The sequence below is a fragment of the Tamandua tetradactyla genome, chromosome 23, assembly GCF_023851605.1.
Source record: "Tamandua tetradactyla isolate mTamTet1 chromosome 23, mTamTet1.pri, whole genome shotgun sequence".
Lineage (NCBI taxonomy): Eukaryota > Metazoa > Chordata > Mammalia > Pilosa > Myrmecophagidae > Tamandua > Tamandua tetradactyla.
In genome coordinates, this window is record NC_135349.1 from 6,336,418 (window position 1) to 6,360,055 (window position 23,638).

The 23,638-nt window shown below is 50.6% G+C and overlaps 3 protein-coding genes across 5 annotated transcripts in view; 2 read left to right on the forward strand and 1 right to left on the reverse strand.

The window, feature by feature from the left end:
- The window catches only part of LMTK2 (lemur tyrosine kinase 2), a 136,979-nt gene extending 119,209 nt beyond the window's left edge, over positions 1-17,770 (forward strand). For both annotated transcript variants that reach the window (XM_077140598.1, XM_077140599.1), the window contains exons 11-14: positions 15-2,988; positions 12,199-12,331; positions 12,610-12,852; positions 13,871-17,770. In XM_077140598.1, coding sequence (XP_076996713.1) covers positions 15-2,988; positions 12,199-12,331; positions 12,610-12,852; positions 13,871-13,899 — 3,379 coding nt within the window. In that variant the 3' untranslated portion in view covers positions 13,900-17,770. The remainder of the gene's footprint in view (positions 1-14; positions 2,989-12,198; positions 12,332-12,609; positions 12,853-13,870) is intronic.
- A 1,399-nt stretch (positions 17,771-19,169) lies between these two features.
- Positions 19,170-22,351, forward strand: BHLHA15 (basic helix-loop-helix family member a15). Its single transcript, XM_077140603.1, has 3 exons — positions 19,170-19,246; positions 19,451-19,549; positions 19,705-22,351. Exon 3 carries the CDS (start codon positions 19,746-19,748, stop codon positions 20,322-20,324), a length of 579 nt encoding a protein of 192 aa, XP_076996718.1. The 5' UTR covers positions 19,170-19,246; positions 19,451-19,549; positions 19,705-19,745; the 3' UTR covers positions 20,325-22,351.
- Positions 22,347-23,638, reverse strand: part of TECPR1 (tectonin beta-propeller repeat containing 1) — a 29,719-nt gene continuing 28,427 nt past the window's right edge. For both annotated transcript variants that reach the window (XM_077140600.1, XM_077140601.1), the window contains exon 25: positions 22,347-23,546. In XM_077140600.1, the coding sequence (XP_076996715.1) occupies positions 23,382-23,546 (165 nt within the window). In that variant the 3' untranslated portion in view covers positions 22,347-23,381. The remainder of the gene's footprint in view (positions 23,547-23,638) is intronic.

Consider the following 23,638-nt stretch of genomic DNA (forward strand, 5'->3'; position numbering starts at 1 on the left):
CATGTGTCACACAGGTATGAAGTTTTACAGTTCTGTTGGCTATCACCAGACAAGAGGCCAGCTGCCGAAGAGGTGCATAGACTGCTGACCTACCTGCGGCTGCAAAGCCAGAGGGACTCAGAGGTTGACTTTGAACAGCAGTGGAATGCTCTTAAGCCAAATACAAATAGCAGAGACACTTCAAATAATGCTGCATTCCCAATTCTCGACCATTTTGCCAGGGATCGGCTCGGTCGTGAGATGGAAGAAGTTCTCACGGTGACTGAGACGAGTCAGGGACTTAGCTTTGAATATGTCTGGGAGGCAGCAAAACATGATCATTTTGATGAACGCAGTCGGCTCAACCCGGACGAGGCCTTGTCCTACTCAAGCATCTTCTTTCCAGTTGAAGTTTTTGAGAGTTCACTTTCAGATCCAGGGCCCGGAAAACAAGATGAAAGTGGCCAGGATGCCCCACGTGGGGCCCCAGGAGTGGTTCCTGTTTTTGATGCCCACAATCTTTCTGTTGGAAGTGATTATTACATCCAATTAGAAGAAAAAAGTGGTGGCAATTTGGAGCTTGATTACCCAGCTTCACTGCTTACAACTGAAGTGGATAATCCTGAAAGGAGAAGTGATGACGTATCCCAACTTACTGCACTCAGAAACCTTGAATTTGAAGAGTCCAGTACCGATGAGGATTTCTTTCAAAGTAGTACTGACCCAAAAGATTCTAGCATCCCTGAGGATTTACATGTTACAGGTGGCCCTGAGAGCCCTTTTAACAATATATTTAATGATCTTGACAAATCACAGGATTTGCCCAGTCACCAAAAAATATTTGACTTAATGGAACTAAATGGAGTTCAAGCTGACTTAAGGCCAACTACTTTAGGTTCAAGTTTGGATGACCCCACAGAGTCAGTAATAACTTGCCACTTTGAGAAAGAAAATCCCCATAAGCTTTTTGACAGTGAACCTCTTTGCTTATCAGAAAACCTTTTGCACCAAGATAATTTTGATCCACTGGATGTTCAAGAATTGTCAGAAAACTTTTTATTTCTTCAAGAGAAAAACTTATTAAAAGATTCATTGTCTAGCAAGGAACATATAAATGATCTGCAAACAGAACTTAAAAATGCTGGTTTTACTGAAACTGTATTAGCAGCTTCATGTAAAAACTCTTTAGATCCTGAGCTGAAGTTTGCTGAAAATAAGTCAGGCTTTTCTTTGTTGCAGGAAAATGGAAAAGCAAAAGGTAAAGACCCAAGTGTGGTGCTCAAGGATGGCAGTGTGAACATCCCATTGCAGTCATCTCCAGAAGTGCAGGTACCATCTACCTCACTGGAAACAGAGGAAACACCTAATAACACACCTCCAGATATGCTCCTGAAGCAGGGAGAAACCAAACCCACCTGTTCAGATGTCAGTATTCACGATGATCATTTCTGCCACGAAATAAACGCAGACTCTCCAACCACCCCAGTTGAAATTCCCTCTTCTGATACCAAGACACATGGCATTAGCGATGGGTCACAGGACTTGATTCACCAAGGCCAGGAGACCTTGAGACTAACCAGTAGTGACTCAGCCAGTCATGATGACATTTTGGTGGATAGGGTGAGTATAGGGAGTAGTCTTCCAGAACTGAAACAGAATTTACAAAATAAATTGCTCTCCAAAGACCATCATAGTAGTAGTAGTTTGCAAGAGAAAAATTTGGAAGCTGTAGAGACTTTAAATCAGCTTAACTATAAAGATGCTCCCAGAGAAGTGGGCCTGGTGTCTGCCCTTTCCTCAGACTCCACCAGTCAAGACAGCCTGTTAGAAGACAGCTTCTCCACACCCATACCAGCATCAGAACAGTCGGTGGAAACCCCTGACTCCTTGGATTCAGTGGATGTACATGAAGTTTTAGATTCTTTAGCCACTCTCACTCCTCAGAAACTCTTGCCCCGTGATAAGCCTGCAGACAGTGGCTATGAAACTGAGAATTTGGAGTCACCGGAGTGGACTTTGCACCCTGCCCCTGACAGCACCTCAGACACAGACACCGCTGCAGCAGGTGACAGCAGCCTCCGAGGTCTGCCTCCCAACCCCGTCATCGTCATCTCAGATGCAGTCGACGGCCACAGAGCTACAGAAATGACCTCACAGACTTTTGCCCCTGGTTCTCAGAGTTCATATCGTGACTCGGCTTACTTCTCAGATAACGATTCTGAGCCTGATAAAAAATCAGAGGAGGTCCTAGGACCATCAGCATCAGCATTGATAAAGGATCAGGGTCTTCCTGAGCCAATCATCCCAGAGCAAAGTGTCAGTGCCCAGGACGATGGCACAGAAACCAAAAATAGTCAGTCAGATCCAAGTTCTGATTTTGCTTTGCAAAATTCCAATCACCTCGAATTAGGAGATACGTTGGAACCAGCACAGACTAATGTTTCTGAACAGATGTGTCCCCCTGAAGATGAAGCTGGCAGTCCCTTGAGTTTGCTGAATTCAGAACTTAGCAGCAGTGATGACTTGGAGGTGCCAGAAGACCGCCCCTGCACCCTCACTTCCACTGGAACCAACACCAATGAACTCCTTGCCTATGCAAATTCCACCCTGCACTCCGGCCCTTCCGACCTGATGGTGGATAAGTCATTATCTGGCCACTCCGACGGGCCCAAGTTGAAGGAGCCAGATATTGAAGGAAAGTACCTGGGGAAACTTGGTGTTTCTGGCATGCTGGACCTTTCTGAGGATGGAATTGATGCTGACGAGGAAGATGAAAATAGCGACGACTCTGATGATGACCTGAGGGCTTTCAACCTCCACAGCCTCAGCTCTGAGTCTGAGGATGACACCGAGCACCCCGTGCCCGTGATCCTCAGCAGCGACGACGGGAAGCACTTGCGGAGCCTGCTGAAGCCCGTGGCACCTGCCGACCAGCTCTCTGGCGGGGGCAAAAAAGAAAAGAAGGCTGTCACATTTTTTGATGATGTCACCGTCTATCTCTTTGATCAGGTACCTCTTACCTTACATGTCAGATGTGACAATCAGGATGATTGTTATGTCTGAGTTCAGGATGTGTTTGGATATTGACTGAGGCAACTGATGTTTTATGGTAACTAGAAAGATTAATCTTGGGTTGGTCCTAGTTCCATCCTACTATATGCAGAAATGCAACATGCACAGGGATTCATATGAAATTAAGGGAAGGAGACTACTAGGTGCCCTTCCTGGATCTTTTTGCAGAGTCCTACTAAAATCACTCATGCTTTACAGACCAAACTTGTATAAGCAGAGAATTGGCACTAATACCTAATCCGTAGCAGCTGGGACTAAACCAGTGACCAGGTAAATAGATAAGCTGTTATCAGTACAAAGGAGAACACTGCAGTGCCCACTGGCTCCTCTGAGTGGGAGAAGCTGTGTTCTGCCCTCCCACCACAGGCTGGAGGAGAAAGCCCAGGACTTACTCATTTGCCCCCTCTATTGTTTTTTTGGAGGCACCAGGTACCTAATCAACGTTTATTGAATTGAATTGAAGGATGGTCACCTGTGCCCTTGACTACTGAGCAGAGTGTGAAATTGGCAGCTTTTCCCAACACTTCTTTGCAAGTCTAGAAGAGCCCTGGGCGTATAAGAAATCTGTCAAGTCAAGTGGATGGAGCTCTCCCAGAGGCCCTGGCAGCTGGGAATTGTTCTTCATACCCCCAGTCCTGAGGGCCAGGGGCAGCGTGTGGGCCTGTGCTCTGTAGACAGGCTCGCCCTCTGCAGACCAGCTGGGATGGAAGGTCCTCTTGCCCCTTGACCCCAGCCCCACACCCTTACCTGCAAACCACTTAGTACACGCTACAGTGGGCTCAAACTTAGGTTCCTTTTAAAGCACAGCATCTTGTATCTAAACATTCTCTTTTTTTAATGTTATTTGTTTACTAGTTTTTCTAGCTATTGAGTTTGCTTCTTGTATTAGCTAGCTAAGGTGGTAAATAAAGCTCAGTAGTGAGGTGCATCTAAATGGGATAGCATCACATTTCCAGAAGATGCATTAAGTCCTCCCCAGTTGTCTTCTAAAAGTTGTCTGCTCTCCGTTTTTACTTAGCACCTTGGAACCAGGACCTCTAGCTCTGCGGCCGGGGCCTGTGTGCGTTTCTGCCACCTCCCCCTCAGGTGCCCAGTAGCTCCTTTGCACTGCCTATTACTGCCTGCTTTTCTGTTCCTCTGTGTTCTCTTCGCTTTTGAGAACTGTGACATGTATGGGGGAGGGGTGGAGGTAAGTGGGTGTTTAAAAAAAAAATAGACTCCAGGCTCAACCTCAACATATTGAATCGGGATCTGCGAGAGGGGCTGAGGGTCAGCGTTTCCCTTGAGTTCTGGATGGTTCTTATACTCATGAGGCTCACACCGAATCTGCTGAGGGAGCCTAGTAAAATAATACAGTTTTCTACAAAGCCTGGGTTGGCCTGGCCCCAGGCTCTGTGTTTTGTCATCAGTGCCTCCAAATTCAAATATACCTGTCTTCACTGTTGGGAAAGTGAATTGTAGTCACGTCTCCCCACTGCTGAGGGAGGGCGATCTCTAGGTGAGATGGGAAATTTGAACTCTCCAGAGCACAGTGGGGTCATGTGGCCGGGAGGACACAGTCCCACTTTCTCAGGAGTCTGGGGCCGAGTTGATGTACCTAAGTGGACACCTCCAAGGAAGGCAGTTTGCACAGGCAGCTCGCTGGGGCTCCAGAGTGGCTGGGCTGGGCTAGGACTTTCTATGAAAGATGTTATATTCTCCTGGCTTTAGAAGACAGGATGGTATTGCAAATGATTAAGACTCCAGAAAGGGCAGTGGTGGAAACACTAGTACTAGTGGTGGAAACAGAGGGACAGAAATCCCAGTAAGACCCATTTAGTAGACCTGAGGCTTTGAGAAGTGAATTAGTGTCAGAGAGACAGTGGGAGGTAGCTAAAGGCCAGAATAAAGTTCTGAAAGTCTTTCTTATTTTCTGATTATCCAGAATATGTCTTCTCTGGTTTGCCTTGGAGTGACACCAAGCAGTATTTCAGACTTGTGATGAATAGATTTTCTCTTGCTCTTCCTTTGTAATTTAATATGCTGGTTTTGAAATTGTTTAATTTAAAAATATTTTAAGTGTTTTAATTAGTGTTCATGGGTTTGAGAGTGTTATATCTTGGTTCTTTCAGTATTTGCTAGTTTGGCAGGTGCCATTCTGTGAGCACTGAACACGCATAAAGCAGCGTTCCCCTGAACTGACCTGGCCAGCCTGCAACAGGGGGTCCTCCAGCCTGTATGCCTTTTTCTTAAAGTTCATCTCAATTTAAGACCACATCTTCCTGAAGGAAAATAAAATGAGTGGAAGAGAAAAACACTTTTGGGGGTGCAGAAGAAGGGAGCCTCAGGAGCCCACAGGCCTCTAAAACTGGAGCCTGGGGTGCTATGACTTCCGAATGCCCGGTGCTGGGGGGCCTGAAGAAGTCTGTGTGAGGGCATCTCCACCCCATGGTGTGGCGAACGCTGCTGCAGAGCCTGAGTGCAGGAAGGCCATGCTCAGGTCCCTGTCCCGAGGAGCCAGGAGGCCCCGGAGCTTGAGGAATAAACACTCCACTGGCAGAAAGGGGGTCTTCCAGCCTGTGTGCGTTTTTCTTAAAGTTCATCTCAATTTAAGACCACATTTTCCTGAAGGAATAAAATGAGTGTAAGAGAATCTTTTGGGGGGAAGATTTTATTTTTCAATTTGAAGAACATTAAAAGAAACAGTAAAGGAAACCAAACTTTCTTGTAATTCATACTGCCTTAAAACAGACACATACCACCACAGAAACTAGAAGTGAAAGACTCAGTTCCTGCAGCTGTCCTCACCCCACCTCCAGGGTAATGCTCAGGCAGACCCATATCATCCACATCCCATTTTAAAATCAACTTGATGAAGTGTAATTTAAGCACAGTAAGCATTAGCCCTTTAACGTGTTCAGCTTGATGAATTGTTCACCTGTGTACCGGTCAGGGCACAGAGCAGTCCCGTCACCCTGGAAAGATCTCACCCCACCCCACCCCCCAATCCCTGAGATACGTACCTGTGTATTTCATTTCTTAGAGGCTGTTGTAAATAGTATTTTTAAAATTTCAGTTTCCATGTGCTCCTTGTAGGTGTATAGAAATGCGACTCATTTTTTGTGTTGACTTTGTATCCTGCGACTAGTAAGTAATATACACTTACTAGTTCTAGGGGTTTTGAAAAAATTCCTGTGGTTTTCTCCCTAAGCAGGCATGCGACTAGGGACCAGTTTATTTCTGCCTTTCCAATCTGTCTGCCTGTTATTTCTTTTTCTTACCTCCTTCACCAGCTGGGATATCTAGTCTGGTGCTGAATAGGGGTGATAAGAGAAACCCTTTTTGGGGGTCTGATCTCAGGGCAAAAGCCTTCAGGCTTCTCCATGAAGTAAGTGTAGGTTCCTGAGAGTTAATATTTATCAAGTTAAGAACATCCTCTTCTGTTCCTAGTGTGAGTTTTTATCCTGAATGGGTGTTGAATTGTGTCAAGGGTTTTGTTAAAAAAAATTCTTATTGCCATATCTTCACATGCATACATTCTGTACATGGTGTGCAATCAAATGGCTCATAGTATGTATCATCACCATGATCATTTTTAGAACATTTATATCACTCCACAAGAAAGAAAAAAGAAAAAACGCATACATCCCATACCCCTTATTCCTCCCTCTCATTGACAAGTAGTATTTCAATCTATCCCATTAATTTTACCCCTTATCCCCCCTATTATTTATTTATTTTTTATCCTTTTTTTTTTTTACTCACCTGTCCATACTTGGATAAAAGGAGCATCAGACATAAGGTTGTCACAATCACACAGTCACATTGCAAAAGCTTTATAGTTGTACAGTCTTCTTCAAGAGTCAAGGCTACAGGAACACAGCACAACAATTTCAGGAACTTCCCTCCAGCCACCCCAGTACACCATAAACTGAAACAGGATATCTATATAATGTGTAAAAATAATCTCCAGGATAACCACTCGACTCTGTTTGAAATCTCAGCCACTGAAACTTTATTTTGTCTCATCTCTCTCTCCTTATTTGGCCAAGAAGGCTTTCTCAATCCTGTGGTGCTGGGTCCTGGCTCATCCTGGCAGTCCTGCCATGTTGCCAGAGGGATTTACACCCCTGGGAGTCATTTGCCACATAGGGGGTGGGGGGTGGGCAGTGAGTTCACCTGCCAATTTGACTTAGCAAGAGAGGCCACATCTGAGCAACAAAAGAGGTTCTCTGGGGGGTGACTCTTAGGCATAGTTATAATTAGGCTTAATGTCAAAGGCGTTTTCTGCATCAGTTGATGTGGCTTCTTTGTCTTATGGTTCTGTAAATATGCCGATGACACTGACCCACTTGCCTGGGGGGTTATTCTTGTTAAATTTGCTAATTCAGTTTGCTGGCCTGTTGGTGGAGAAGTTTGCCTGTGTTGAGGTGCACTGCTCGCCTCGGTATGTTGCAGTTAGTTTTATTTGTTTGTGTGCTGTCCATGGTCATGCTTTCTGGGTAGTGGTGACTCGCTGACGGACTCGCTCTCTGGGTGGTGGCGACTTGGTCTCTGGGTAGTGGTGACTCGGTCTCTGGGTAGTGGTGACTCGGTCTCTGGGTAGTGGTGACTCGCTGACGGACTCGCTCTCTGAGTAGTGGCGGACTCAAGTGATTCAGAAAGGATTTCCTCCTCTGGAAGGTATTGTGGTAGAGTTGGTGTTTTTTCTTTTTTAAAAGTTTGCCAGTGAAACTATTTGAGTCTAGAGGGTTTTTTTACAGGAGGTATTTAACTATATTTTCAATTTCTTTAATAGTTATTGAACTATTTAGATTATCTGTTTCATCTTGGGTGGGGTTTGGTAGTTTATGGATTTTGAGGAAGTTGTTCATTTCATCTAAATTGTCAGATGTTTATGCTTGGAGTTGTTTGTAGAATCCCTCAGCATCCTTTTACTGTCTCTGAAATTTATAGTGATAGCCTCTCTCTCATTCCTGGTATTTGGTAATGTGTGTCTTCACTTTTTTTCTTTCTCAGATTTGCTAGAGGCTTATCAGTTTTATTGATCTTTTCCAAGAACTGCTTTTGGTTTCTTGATTTCTTTATTCTACAGTTTTCATTTAAAAAAAAAAAATCTGCTCTCATCTTTATTTTTCCTTCTGCTTCTTTGAGTTTATTTTGCTGTTCTTTTTTTCCTAGATTCTTAAAGTGGAAGCTTAGGATTTGGGAACTTTCTTGTTTTCTAATATCAGCATTTAATGCTATAAATTTTCCTCAATGTGGTACTATAGCTCTAATGTACTGTTAGGCATCCCCCATTTAATAATTTGTATTTTCATTCAGTTCAGAATATTTCCTAATTTTCTTTGAGATTTTCTTTTTAGCCCATTGATTATTTAGAAGTAAGTTGTTTAATTTCCAAGCATTGGAGATTTTTCTGTTCTTCATTTCTAGTCACGGGCCTTTGTGATCAGAGAAATATTTTGTATGACTTCAGTTCTTTTTAATTTGCAAAGGTTTGTTTTAGAACCAAAAATATAATCTATCTGCCTCTCGAATAATGAATATTCTACAAACATCTTAAAGAAGGTGTATTCTGCTGTTGCTAGAGAGAGCCTGGTGTAGACGTGAGTTCGATCTACTTGGTTAACAGTGGTGATACTTCTCCTTTATCCTGGCTGAGTTGGTTCTGTCTGTGTCTGAGAGAGGCGTGTGGGAGGCTCCCAGCATAGGTGTGGATTTATGTTTCTCTTTTCATTGGTCAGTTTTTGCTACGTGTATTTTACAGCTCTGTGGTTAGGACAGCACATGTTTAGGATTGTTATATCTTCATGTGGAATTTACCTTTTTATCTTTATGAAATGTCCTTCTTTGTTCCTTTGTCTGATACAGCTAGTACAACTTATTTTATTTCTTAACTTTTTATTTTGAAATATTCTCAAATTTTACTGGATAGTTTATAAAAATAAAACGAACTCCAGACAGAAAACTCCAGCATTCCCTATCCCCCAGATACCCAAATTTACTAATTTTAACATTTTGTTCCATTTGCCTTATTCTGTCCATCCATCCAATCATCGTTGTGACCATCTATTTATCAGTACATTTCTTTTGAACACTTGTAACTACTGTGTATGTTTCTTACAAATGATATTTACTTCTGTAACCACCTTAAGTGCAGTTATCAAGTTCAAGAAATTTAACATTGATATTAAGTTTATAATCTTATATTCCATCTTTTTAGGTGTCCCAATAATGTCCCTTTGAGCCTTGTTTCCTCCCTTGTTAGATCCCACCCAGGATCATATATTTCATTTAATTATCATTGTTTCTCTAGTTCCTTCCCTCCTCTCTCTTCCCTCCATCCTTCCTTCTTTCCTTCTTCCCTCTCCCTACTGTAGGAGCTTAAGCATGCCATTTGGTGGGGTCACCCACATTCACAGTGTCATGGTTCCCTCACCACCACCTGTCCCTGAACTCCCCTGTCTCCCCAAGCAGAAACCCACACTGATTTTTCATCAACTCCCCATTTCCCCTGCCCCTGGTAACCTGTTTACGCAGTTCCAAATATCTCTCTTCCCTAGGAAAGCAGTTTCCTGGTGGTCCTGGGCACTGCACTGCATGAATTACAACCAGCAGTCCCTTCCCCCAGGCAGCACGTGTTCTAGTTTGCTAGCTGCTGGAATGCAATATACCAGAAACGGAATGGCTTTTAACAAGGGGAATTTAATGAGTTGCTAGTTTACAGTTCTAAGGCCGAGAATTAAAACAATTAAAACAAGTCTATAGATATGTCCAATCAAAGGCATCCAGGGAAAGATACCTTGGTTCAAGAAGGCCGATGAAGTTCAGGGTTTCTCTCTCATCTGGAAAGGCACATGGTGAACACGGTCAGGGCTCCTCTCTCAGCTGGAAGGGCACATGGCAAATACAGCATCATCTGCTAGCTTTCTCTCCTGGCTTCCTATCTCATGAAGCTCCCCGGGAGGCACTTTCCTTCTTCATCTCCAAAGGTTGCTGGCTCGTGGACTCTGCATCGTGGTGCTGCAGCATTCTCTGCTCTCTCTGACTCTCTCTGAGTCTCTCATTCTCTTTTTATAGGACTTCAGAAACTAATCAAGACCCACTCAGATGGGCGGAGACATGTCATCCCCTAATCCAGTTTAACAACCGTTCTTAACTAAATCTCATCAACCAGGGAGATGATCCCATCACAGTCCCAAATACACAGCATTGAATAGAGACTATTCTACCTTTAAGAAATGGGATCCATATTAAAACATGGCTTTTCTTAGGGGGCATACTTCCTTTCAAACCAGCACAGCACGAATTGACTCTTCTCCACAGCATAATGTAGGACAGCTCTGTGAGCTGCCTTGTACACGCAGGACATCCCCAGACAGACTTGGGAGGCATCCACACCCCCTCATGTGCATGAGGGTTACTCTGCCCCCACCAGAACCGGAACCATGGATCCACGCTGGGAGCTCAGGCCAGCTCCATTCCAAACCGGTGAGGGGTGGGGACGGGGCCGCCCACAGTGCCGCAAGATCCTTTAAAGTGACCTATTTACTGATTGAGCACTTTCCCAGTGTTTGTCCTTACTGGTAGGAGCATTTTTATAATAGTCTTTTTCAAATAATACCAACATCCGTGTCATTACGGCATCAGTGTCTGTTAGCTGTCATTTCCCATGTGAGTTGAGATTTTCCTGGTTCTTAGGGTGCTGGGTAATTGTAGATTGTATCCTCATGTTACGCTCTGTGACTCAGGGTCTTGTTTAAATCCTGTGGAGAATGTTGTTATTTTTGTTTTAGCAGGGATTCTACCCAGTTTGGTTGAGGCCGCATCTTAGATCGAGACTTAGGTTGTGGTTTCATTAGTTCCATGTTCAAAGCCTTTGCTGTACTATTTGAGTCTGTTACACGCATGTGTCACCCTCTGCCACCCAGTGGCCAAACTCAACGTGGGCAACTGTCTACCTCATAGTTCAGTTCTCAAAGCTATGGTGTGCTCTTGAACTTGGGGGTACCGCAGGGGCTCAGAAACAACCTTATGGGATTGCTTCACTGAGCTACTCCCTCTCCAGTGTCCAAGTACCTTCTAATTCCTTGGGCCACCCCCTTTTTGGTCCTCCAGCCAGAAAGCTGGCGCTTTCCTTACCCCCATGTGCTGTACACTTCCTGTAACCATGCCCTTTCTAGGGCCACATGATGGGAAGACAGAGATGCAGAAAAGCAATGGGGATTCACGTCACTGTCTTGGGGTCATAGTGCCTACAGCTGGAGAGGAAGAGGAAGGTTCGCCGCCTTAAGAATGTTAGGCACTTGCCGCCCCGTCGCTGTTGTCCCACTGCAGCCACCCAGGATTGCTTGGGGTTGTGTTCCAGTTTGCTAGCTACTGGAATCAACACACCAGAGACAGATTGGCTTTTAATAAAAGGGGATTTATTTCATTAGTTCTTCAGAGGAAAGGCAGCTAACTTTCCACTGAGGTTCTTTCTTACGTGGGAAGGAACAGGATGGTCTCTGCTGGCCTTCTCTCCAGGCCTCTGGGTTCCAACAACTTTTCCTGGGGTGATTTCTTTCTGCTTCTCCAAAGGCCTAGGCTGAGCTGTGAGTGCTGAGATGAGGTATGCTGAGCTGCTTGGGCTGTGCTACGTTGTCTCTCATTTAAGCACCAGCCAATTAAATCAGACATCATTCATTGCAGCAGCCATGCCTCCTAGCCAGCTGCAGATGTAATCAGCGACAGATGAGGTTCACCTGCCATTGGCTCATGTCCACATCAACAGAACTAGGCACGTTCACCTGGCCAAGTTGACAACTGACTCTAACTACCACAGGTTGGCAGTGAGAAAACAGAGAAAAGAAAAGATCTCTAGGAACCAGAATTTCTGGAGCTCCTGCCCGCAGCTGGGCCCACTTGGGACTTCAGGCTGTGCTGAGTCGGACGGGTCACTACTGGCCTTTCAGGTCCTCACATAGCTGCTCTAGGCACTGCGCCCAGGTTCAGAGCTGCAGGCAGCATGGGCCCCATGCACTGTCCCAGGGTGGGGCCGCTGCTTGTTTTGACGCGCACACTCCAAAGTTGACCGTCAGGTGCACCTGCCCGGCTGGGACCCGCTGTCCTGGTGGGTGCTGCAAACAGATTTTGACTGATGGGAATTTCTGTTTGGCTTTTCAGGAGACCCCAACCAAAGAGTTGGGGCATGGTGGAGGAGGAGCGCACGGTCCTGACTTGAGCAGCCCAGCACCGTCCTCAGGGTCTCCCTACCTGAGCAGGTGCATAAATTCAGAGAGTTCAACTGATGAAGAAGGTATTTCTCTTCATTGACAAGTTTTAAAAGAAACTGAAACGTACCATTCCAAATACTGTAAGCGTGACTTTAGGACACCTTTGCATCTGGCTTTAAATGGTGCCCACATGACAGGCGGGAGAAACTCTGCATCCCCCTGTTGCCCTGTGGCCGCACCTTCCCCCCCTCCACACCTCTGCTGACCCCGTGCATGCTATGTGTAGGGCCCCAAGGGTTTGCGCTCTCCGCTTTGGGTTCAATTCGTGCACTGATAAAAGGGGAATGTTTTATCTTTTCAGGTGGAGGCTTTGAATGGGATGATGATTTCTCCCCAGATCCTTTTTTGTCAAAGACAACAAGTAACCTTCTTAATTCCAAGCCTTCTCTTCAAACATCAAAGTACTTTTCTCCTCCACCACCACCCCGGAGCGTGGAGCAGAGCTGGCCACACACATCGCCATACTCCAGATTCTCCATCTCGCCCGCCAACATTGCCAGCTTTTCCCTCACGCATCTCACTGACTCAGACATCGAGCAGGGAGGTAAGAGGAGAGGCGTGTGTCAGTGGGGGTGAGTGGGCTCAAGGTGTGGGTTTCAGCCTGGGCGAGGCCCCCAGCTGAGCTTGAATCCCTGTTCATCTCATGTTTTCTCCCTATTTCCTGGAGCCTCTCCTGTGTGCTCCTGGGGATCATTTTCCCCCAGGCCTCATCACCCACTAGCTCATAACCTCATCCAGGGGGCTGCTGTGGCCCCCTTTGGGGGGACCATGCTGCTGTGCCCTGTTGGGTTGGGGCAGAGGGAGTACCCTGATTCTAGTCACTAGAATCACCCTAGCATGTGCGACCACATTCTTTTCTTTTCCATTTTCCCTTTCTACCTCCTTCTTAGCTCCCCTGCCCCCATTGCTTACTTCTTTCCCTATGAGAATCAGCTCTTCAGAAAGGTCATGCTCTTGAGTACATTTGACTTGAAATTTTGGGATTGAGCCCAAATGATTCTTGGCTCTTCCCCTAGGAATGTTGATTTTGCCATTAAGTCTTCATCTTCGTGTGACAATGGAAAAGGCCAGGCAGGAATTAAAATGCAGGGCACATTTGAAGCAGTGTGGTCTAAACATATGGGTCCTTTTTACCCCATAATTAGATTGAAAGATAAATGTTAATAGGTACATTTTTTTATTTGAAGTCTAAAGATCAAACAATAAATATGAAACATAAAGAGGTTGTATTTGTACTATATTTTATTTGTGCCGATTAGATAATGCCCATTAGCTAATGATCGGTCGGAGAGGCAGATGTCAGAGATCACGCCTGACTTTCTTGTGTGCCCGAAATGTTAACAGTGAACTAACACGGGAGTGAAGCAGATGTGTTTGCATAAGAGTGGATGGCAGCTGCACCTTTTATGGAAGAGAAAGTGCAGTTCAGACAGCTGTGCAGTGTCCAAGCCCTAACTGCGTGCCTCCTTCTGCAGTGCAGACTGTTGTCTAACTGTTATTACCTGTGACAGTTACTTCAAATCCCATGTCTCAGCCTCCTTGTGTTGCTTTCCCCTAAACAGGAAGCAGCGAAGATGGAGAGAAAGACTAACTGGGCGCCGACACTCTCTGTCTACGGTGCTCCCTCGGAGCCGCAGCCTGCCCTCCTGGCCGAGCAGTGGCCTCCCCTCGACACTTGCTGAAATGAGGCTGCGAGAGAAAGAATCGAGAGGTGAAAAGCCAGTCGGCCCTGAGCTCAGTAGTCTGGGTTGGGAGGGATGGCAGGAAGCCCATGGGGGTGCTTTCGTCAGAGCCTGTGCCTCGGCCCGCTCTCACCCCACAAAGCCCTGCCCTCCTGGCCTCTGCCGGCACCGCAGCAGACTCAGCAAAGAGGCAGCACTACTCCGTGTATGTACAGGATGGTACACTTCAGGATGTCTTCTGTTCTCTACATAGTGTGTTCTGTTTGCAGCTACACCTGTACACACCTGTACATACCTGTCTGCACAGGCACCATTGAGGATGCATGAGTGGGAGTGGTCAGTAGTGAGCCATATTTATTATTTTTAAAGAAATCACTAATTGCTTTCTGTAATTGCACTGTGGGTAAATGTTCTGCGAGTCCCCAATATTGTACAGAATTTTAAATTATTCAAGGAAAATAAGGCAGGTCAAGCTGGTGCTATCCACTAGTTTGATTTTTTTTCTTCTGTTTCATAGTTTGTTTGCATGGTACTTGTAAAGCTTAAATATTTTGAGTGTTATGCTGTCTTTAGAATTGTTGGAATTGTATATATGGTACTCTTTCATAAATGATAAATGATTCTGAATGTTAGTGTTTTATGTTCTTATAGGAAATATTTTTAATGAGTCAAAAAGAACTCTTGTTTTGTTGATTGACTCAAACACGCTTCTCTACAAGTTGGTTTCCCTGTGGCATGTGAGGCTTCTTTTGAAGGAGCAGAAGGGTCTTTCAGCCTCTCTGTTTGTTTCTCCCACCCCACCCCAAAGGATTTTAAACCTTTTGGTGAAAAAGGGCAGGTGGTACAGCCCGGCGCTCAGCTGCAGGTTACACTGCCCTGGTCTCAGGCCAGCCAGGCAGGCCGAGCGCAGCACCTCATGGCGGAATCCTCCTGGTGGGGGCTGGTCGGGGGGCTGTCCCCCTCCTCTCATGGGCAGGCTCTGCTGCTTGTTTCTAGAAAGCCAGACTATCGTTTAGGCACAAGAATGTAACCCTTGTAACTCTTTTCCTTCAGAACAGTGGAGAACTCCAAGGAACAAGCTTTTCCACAGATTCTTTTGGTGTTAAAGACAATGAAAGTTGTTTGTTTACTTCCATGGTATTGATTTGAGCTTTTAAATAATCCCCAGAACTACTGTAACGCCTCCAGGTAATGTTGCAGTGGCACCCGTCTAACCTGGGAGACGCACCTACGCCCCCACCCCACACCCCAGTTGTGGGGAAGGACAGGGACATGTCGCCTGGGTCGGGACCGCAGGCAGCCCTGTGTGGTCATCACACCCACGGCTCATCAGAGTGGCCGTTCCCTTCTGCCCACAGCCAAGCTCCCACCTTGATTTAAAAGACACCAGAGCATTTCCAGGGCAACTTCATACTGTTGGCAGGAACCGGGTGTTCCTAATCAAAGTGCACATAATGCCACATTTCTCGGGTTATGCTTTGCCACCAGGACGTTTCATTGGTGAGTGCTGTGTGGCAGCCCTGGGCTGAGGGGCCTGTGGGGCTGGAACGAGGCTGTTCGTCTACAGTGAGTCCTCAGGTCTCTGGCACCCCCCACTGGCCCTCCACCCCAAAGGTTTTCCAGTGTTGACTTCTTCCCAACTCCACGGCAACTCTAGGACAATTTTGCAATCCCGTGTTGGGGCTCACGGTGTAAAGCTAAATAACTTGGGTCTGAGTTCAAAATGCAGATGTCTGTACTGGAGATGGTTTCTGTACTGTAGTAAATTAGGGCCTCCAGTATCTATTCCAGTTCACACCACTAAGTTTTTGTACTAGCAATAAATTTCCAGACCAAGAATATTCGGAATGGAGACAAAGGGGCCCCTTTTAAACCTCTGCTTGGTGTGAACAAGGAGTCTACATAGAAAATTGGATCTTAAGATGTGTATATTAAAAAAAAAAAAAATTAACGGGGCATTAGAAGATGATTTTGCCAAAAATTGTCTTAACTCTGAACTTCTTGCTATGGAGACTTCTTGAATTTTTCTGAATTTTTACATCTAACCAATCTTGGTTAAGAGAGAAATAAGAGACAATTATACACGTTTATTCAAATGATAGGCTAAAGAAGTTCAGTTTTAATGACTCAAATCAAGCAGATCCATAGAATAGTCTTCTTATATAGTCAGCCCAGGATAAATTTCCTGACATTTTGGGGCTGTGCATTTATCTCACCATGATTATGGAGATTTTTGACAACATAATTCCCATTTTAACTTATATTTTCTCCAAATCAACCACTACCTTGAACTTCAGTTTCAATGAAAGTTTTTAAGTCTATATTGCTCTCACAATTAATTGCCAAAAAAATTACATTTTATACATTGAATGGGGGTGGGATTTGGTGTAGTAATCTTATTGTGGTCTTGCATGAAAGGGAAGATTTTTATATTTATAATAGACACATGAGTTAACATGTTCTTCTGAAATCTCAAGCAATACACAGGAAATAAATTAAGTAGATTTCAATTTTCAGCCCATTTTTGAAATATCAGCATGTGTTTTGTTGTTTAATTCAGGTTTTTTTTTTTTTACCAATAAGTTGGTTCCAAGTCATGGTTTTTCAACACTTGCTGTCTAAGTTACGCCATGAAATTAATCAGTGGGGTTCCATAGAAATGGGTGAGGCTTTGAGAGACCTGGGCCGTGATGTTTCCTGGCCTCGTTGGTAGCAATCCAGAATCTATCAGATTTTAGTATTACTTTGGAGGAGTTGATGTATTTTAAATCCTATAATGAAAGCAGTCTATCCTTTATTTCCTTCCTAGTTGGATGTTACTTTGTTTTATGAACTGACCCTATCCTGACCAGCAGTAGGAATGTGTAAAAAAGGGCTCCCCACATCCTCCTGGGACTGGGGCCGTGTGTGTGGGTAAGAAGCCATCCCTCTTCAGGTTGGAAGAAGAGAAACTATCAGCTGAACTGAAAACGGCGACCATTCGCTTGTAAACGTGCAGACGGTTGTTTCTAAAGACATGGGTCACCTGAGGAAAGTCTCTGTCTGTCTTGCTGCCGACCATCCCCTTTCAAAACATGGTCCTTTTATTACAAGCTCCCACAGGGCAGTGGTGGGGCGCAGGCTCTGTGGCAGGTCTGTCCTGAGGCTGGGGCTGTGTTGGTGAGGCCGCTCCTGGTTCCCCACTGCCCAGCCCGACCCTCAGAAATTCAGAAGGGAATCAAGTTCATTCCCAGTGTTTGGCCGTGGTGATGGGGGGCTTCAAAATGTTGGCCTTACGGGAAGTAGCCTTCAAAGGAGAATGGGTGGACATGATGATTTTGGATTTAAACCTCAAAAAGAACATGTCTCAGTAGCAATGTATTTGGGTGAAGTCTTGGAGATTAAAAAAGAAAATTCCCTTTAGTATATAAATGGATTCCTCAGAGAAGTGCTGGCAGGAACGTATCACCAGAAGACTGCCCGGTGAGTGTGCATGGCTGAGCACGTGCTGTTCTATTTAAGTTTGCACAGGTGTTGATAAGCACCGGTGCGGGGCCCCATGTGAACTTCTTTTTGTAGATGAGGGACCCAGGAGCAGTCCCCCAGGAGGTTTTCCTGTTGTACTTTAATAGTCTTGAGAGGTTCATGGCAATATCAGTTAATGAACTTTCAGTTTAAATTGTGTACATTTTTAAATTGTAAGATTTTTACTGTATATTGATGCATAGTGTGATTCAATGAATTGCTTGTAATTTAAAAACTATTTAATATTCAAAATAAATATAGTTATATATTTATAAACTCTGTTGCTACATTATTCTGTGTTTCTTCCACTGTGCATGGCTGGGCGGGTTGTAGATGGACCCTGTCCTGGGTTCCCTGTGCCCTTTTCCACAGCAGACAGAGGATTCCCCACACACCTGAAAACCTGAAGATTTGTGTAACTCCTGAAACACCGAGCTGCTATGTCACCTTCATGCTCCTTTAAAATGTCTCTGTTATCTCAGCCTTGCAACTTACTAATGGATTTCAGAGACATTTGCTTCTGCAGTTAGCCTCAAATAAACTCTAATACAAGATGCCCTGAGTTGACATGTCCCTCGCCCTCAGTTGCCCTAGCCTTCCTGGTCCCTTTCTGAGGTCCAAGAGTGGCCACAGCCTCCTGCCACACCGAGGCCCACCCACATGAGCATCATGTGACACCAAACCTCTCACACACCTCCAGAGATGGCCAAGACCAGATACCATGTGATGGTGCTGGAAAGGTTCCTTCAAGTGCCTGAGAGGTGACAGTCCTGACCTCACTCTTGGGTTCCCACCTGGCTCCTGGTCCTGCGGGGTGTGGGGTGGAGCCTCGGCCTGCGTGTGCCTGGAGAGCACACCCAGGGACTAGGCTGCCACACGGTGCCCCGCTGCCTGTCCCCCTGCAACCCCCAAGGGTGATGCTGCTTGTAATACCTTTTAGCTCACATGTAAAATATGTGGAAACTGAGTCAGGGGAGATTAAACCAAGCCGGTTTGTATCCCAGCTGCCTGCCTCCCTACCAGGGAGACCTTTTAAAACTTGAGGGTGGGGCGTGAGCAAACCAATTTTATCCCCCACTGACCTGTCACCTGACCGACAGGTGGTGCGGACAGGTGCCTCCCACCCCAATGCAGACCAAGGCTCCCTGTGGCCATGCAGCCTCCAGATCTGGTGGGGAAGGAGCACCCAACCCAGGGCATTCTGGGTCCCAAAGTCTTTTGGGTGCTGCAGGAATCAGCTGCGGCGGCTTTGTGCAATCAAAATCAAGCAGCTTTGGTTTCTACCTTTCAAGAACGTGACCGCTGCCGGTGGAAGGGACCTGTAGAATCGCCAACGGCCTTTCCACGAATTACTCTCCTGAGACCTTCTGAGCCTCACCCCAAGGCCAGGTGCGGTACCGTGACTTCCTCTGGCGTCCGCGCTCCCCGCGGGGCCTCAGTCTCCCCGGCCGCGGAATGGGTTTGCGGGGCCTCGGCCCCCACCAGCAAGCAGCCTGCGCGGGGGCGGCCCCGCGGCCACCCGGCTCCCCACCCCGCGCCGCCGCCCGCGCGGGCTCACAGGTGCCTCGGCGGCCCCCGGGCCCGCCCCCGCCGCCGCCGGCTGAGGGAGGGGGGCACCCGGACACCCGGCCCCGCCCCAGACCCGCCCTGCGGGCTCATTTACATGAGTCCGCGGCCCCGCCCGGGGCGGCTAAAGCGACGTGTCCTTGTCCCCCGTGGGCAGCCCCGGCGCGTGCGATCGCGGATCCGCAGGTACCCGGTGGCGGGGGGAGGCCGGGGGTGGGGGTGGGGGCGGGGAGGGAGTCCGGGTGGGCGCGGGGCGAGGTCGCGGAGTGGCCCCTGGGTCTGGGGCGCCGCTGAGCCGTGCACGTGGCGGGACTGGGGGCTGCGCCACTGCGGCCAGCCGACCGCTGACCTGCGACATCTACCCCATGTCTCCCGCGCTTCTGGCCCCAGTGTGGCCCCTGCACGCGTCACGTCGGGCGGGGGCGCGGCGAGTGTGGCGGCCGGAGACGCTGCCTGTCGGTTCCCGCGGGTCCCAGCCCGGTGCCAAAGGTCAGCGAAGCTCGGGGGTGGGGGGTGGGGATGGGGGTGGGGTACCAGCGAAAGGTCTGGGGGGGAGGGGCTGGGGCGGCAGGGGGCGCTCCAGCAGGGGCGCGGGGACGCGGCGAGCGGCTGGGTGACCCGGTGGCCCTGTCTTCTGGTTGCAGCTCCGCCAGCCTCCCCTCGGGGCCGCCGGCGCCCCGCAGCCATGAAGACCAAGACCCGGGGGCCCCGGCGCCGCGCGCCCCCGCCGCCGCCGCCGCCTCCGCCGGGCCCCGACGCCAGCCCCGGGGAGCGGCCGCCGGACCGGCCTCCGCCGGGCGCGGGGCCGGAAGCGGGCAGGGGCCGGCGGAGCCGCGCGCGGGGCCCGGGGGCGCGGGCCGAGGGCGGGCGCCGGCGCGCGGGGCCGGCGGGGCCGGGCGGGCGCCGGGAGAGCAGCGCGCAGCGGCGGCTGGAGAGCAACGAGCGCGAGCGGCAGCGCATGCACAAGCTCAACAACGCCTTCCAGGCGCTGCGCGAGGCCATCCCGCACGTGCGCGCCGACAAGAAGCTCTCCAAGATCGAGACGCTCACGCTGGCCAAGAACTACATCAAGTCGCTCACGGCCACCATCCTGGCCATGTCCAGCGGCCGCCTGCCGGGCCTGGAGGGGCCGGGCCCCAAGCTCTACCAGCACTACCAGCAGCAGGCGGCCGGCGGCGGCACGCTGGGGACGGCCGCGGCGCCGCCCGAGGGCCACCTGCAGAGGTACTCCACGCAGATCCACGCCTTCCGCGAGGGCACCTAGGCCGCGGCCCCGCGCCCCCCGGGCCGCACCGTCGCCTCCCGGGGGTTTGTCCCGCTGCCCCCGCGCGGGGCGAGCGGCCGAGGCCGAGCTGCGCGGCCCCTTCCCTCGGCACCCCACGCGCCCCTCTCGGCCGTTCTGGCGCAGGGGCCGCTTGTCTGGGTTTCCCCAGCTGCTGAGGCCACGGCCCGGGAAGGGCTCCCCTTCAGCCTGCCTGGACCAGGGGGGGCGGGTGCCGTCGCCTCACTTGGGGTAAACTGAGGCACGGGGCCAGCTGGCGCAGCCCCAGCCCACGCAGGAGGGCAGCAGAGCCAAGCAGCCCGGGGCCAGCTGCTGCCAGCCAGAAACCCTAATCGGATTACCTCAGATTAACTCCACAGGGGAGGCGGCTGGCAGGGCCGCTGGACTCTTCCTCACTCCCCCCAAACTTGGCCGAACCCTGAGAGGCCCCAGGGGCTGCTGTGACCCAGGCGGGGGCCAGGCGTGGCCTGGGGCTCCGTGGCCTGGAGCTGGGGGGCTCGGCAGGGAGGGATGGGCGCGCCCGGCAGAGCAGGCTGCGGGACTGCGGGGGGCCCCCGGCCCCACTTTGTCCCGGGGTCTCCCGCCGGCTCCCACCCAAGTTTGGCGTTCAGTGTCATATTGCCACTGTCCTGGGGTCTCCCCAGAATTGGCTGAGGGTGTTGCGGCAGGGTTTTAGGGTGTTCTGGGATCCTGGCTAAAGGTGAAGGTTCCCGTGGGGCTTTCTCTGTAGGTGGAGCCTCGGGATGGCAGGAGGCTCCCCCGACCCTGGAGGCAGGGATGGCGCTGCCAGGCAGGTACCTACTGCCTGGGGCCCGGGGCCAGGCCTCCTCCTGGGGGCCGCTCCCCACTCTGGGCAGGGAGGCCCTGGCTGCTCTCCCTCGGGACCCTGCTGGCCTCCCTGTCCCCCGTCCCTCTGTCCCCCACCCGGACATGGCGGGTACCTGGTTTTGAGGAGACTCAGTCACACACCGTTCCTGCCGCCACCCGTGTGGCCTCATCTGGCCTGGGGTCCGGTGGGCACTCTGAGCCCCCCCCTCCCCCCGGCCCACTGACCATGCTGGGAGGTCTGTGGTCAGGTGGGAGCCAAGATGGGACATAACTCCCAGCTCAGGACAGACCGAGCCCCTGTGTCCCCCTCCTGTGGGAGACCTGCCCAGGACCCCCACCCGTCCAGGGCGAGCTTGTCACTGCCGAGCCCACGTGCTGTCTGTTCCTTGAACGCACAGAGTGAATCTGCCCCGGGGCACAGGAGGCGCCCAGAGGAGGGGCAGGTGGTGTCCAGACTAGACCCCGATGGCCGGCCACAGCCAAGGCCTGCCCCAGGGGCTCAAGGGACCTGCTACCCACTGCAAGTTGGTAGCTGCATACACCTCTGCTTCCCCAGAGGGGGGGTCCCACCCCCTCCCCCAAGAGCATGTGACGAAGGACCTCTAAGCGTCCCTGGCCCACTCTGGAGTGTGCAGTGCTGGGGAGAAAGTTGAGGCCACATGCTGTGGGGCTGGTGACCCTGCCCAGGGTGACAGGCTGGCCAGGTGCTGCCCGTCCCGCCTGGACCCTGAGCCCCAGGCTGAAATCTTCCGTTCTGTGAGGAGCCACGTGCCGTGGCGCCGGTGGCCCTGCCCAGGGACATGTCCCAGCCGTGTCCCAAAGCCACTGTTGCCCGTGGGTCAGAGGCCTGGCCCCTGGGCTGTCACCGAGCTGAGCAGACAGGCCTCCTGCGAGGAGACATCCTCCCCATGGGCAGAGGCCTGAACTGTGACATTTCGTCTGGGAAAGCACAGCTGGAACCGAAAGGCCCTGCTGAAACTGTGGCGAGAACGTTCCTTAAACGACCTAGATTGGCTTTTATTTTCCCTAGCGGTCCCTTCAAAGTACTAAGGAGACTGGCATTACGTCATAAAACGGAAATAAAGGACTTCGCGGAGGACGCTGCTTGCAATCCATGCACGAGGCAGGGGAACTTGCGCGTTAATCATTATATAGTAATTAAAGCTAAAACGTCACTTACACTCGGTCCTACGTTTTATTGAACGAAGCATCGAGGGATCAGAGACAGTCCCGCAATGCCGAGCAGGTAAACCGTTGGCGCTCAGCACGGGGATGTGGCCACCCTTGGGGAAGGGGCAGGGGCGGCCCCCAACTCGCAGGCAGGAGTCCCACGGGGTGCAGAGGGCCGGGCTGGACAGATGGACACGGGGGCAGGATGTGGTATTGGGAGCAGCTGGGGCTGTCCGCCTGCTGGACACCGTCAGTCCGTCCACACGATGGGCCTCAGGGAGCACCCAGGGCCCCCACACCTGGCAGAGGGGACGCCACGGGAGACGTCACGAGATACCCCTCCCGACACCTAAGTGGGTGGGGGGTCCCAAGACAGCAGGTCACAGGTCGGCCCCTGCAGCCCCATGATAAGGAGAGGCAGGACCTTGCACCAAGTGTGTGTGTGTCCTGAAGCCAGCCCAGGACTTCACCGCGGGGACTGGGGGACAGAGTGGCAGAGAGGCTGCGGGAGCCGGGTGGGGCCCCCTGCCCCCCGCCTGGACGCGACGCCAGCAAAAGCTCCCGGGGCCCTCCCCTGCCCCAACCCCGCACAGGGACCCATGCCCACCCTGGGGAGAAGAGCCCCCACCCCTGAGTTTATTTCCAGTCTTCCAACTCCCCACTCAACTTTTGAGGCTCAACCCCTTTTTGCAAGTCCTGCCCTGAGAAAACATCACAGCGCCTGGCAAATGTGGCTCTGGGCCCCACAGCGATTTCTGTGGGGGTATCGGTGAGGAGCAGGGGTGCTTGGCGCAGGGGAGCTCCTTCATGGGGCCTGAGGGTGGGGGGTGGTCTCTGCTCTTGGAAGGTTCCAGGCTCCCCTCCTGGAAAGGAACCCCCCAGACTGGAACCCCCCCCCAGACTTCACATTTCTGGGTGTGCTGGTGGTGGGGCCTCAGGCCGGGCGACACCAGCGGCCGCCCGCACCCCATGCCTGCGCTCCACGCCATGGCTCTCGGTCCTTGGGGCCCACAGTCGGGCGTCCGCGTGTGTGGGGCAGCCTCAGCAGAGGACAGGGCCCCTGGGGGCTTCCTGCGGATCGCCGATCCCCACCACGGGCCCGCCGGAGGGGTCCTGCTCCCCGCCGGGCTGCCCGCCCGTGGCTTGGGACCCAGGCCTGGGAGCCCGGCTGGTATTGGCCCGGATGGAGATGTGCTCCCAGCCTCCCTGCGGGAGAGTTCGGGCAGGGCCACGTGAGGCTGCGGACGTCCCCCCCAGACAGCCAGTCCCCCCGCCCCCCGAGGTCCGCCCGTTCCCCT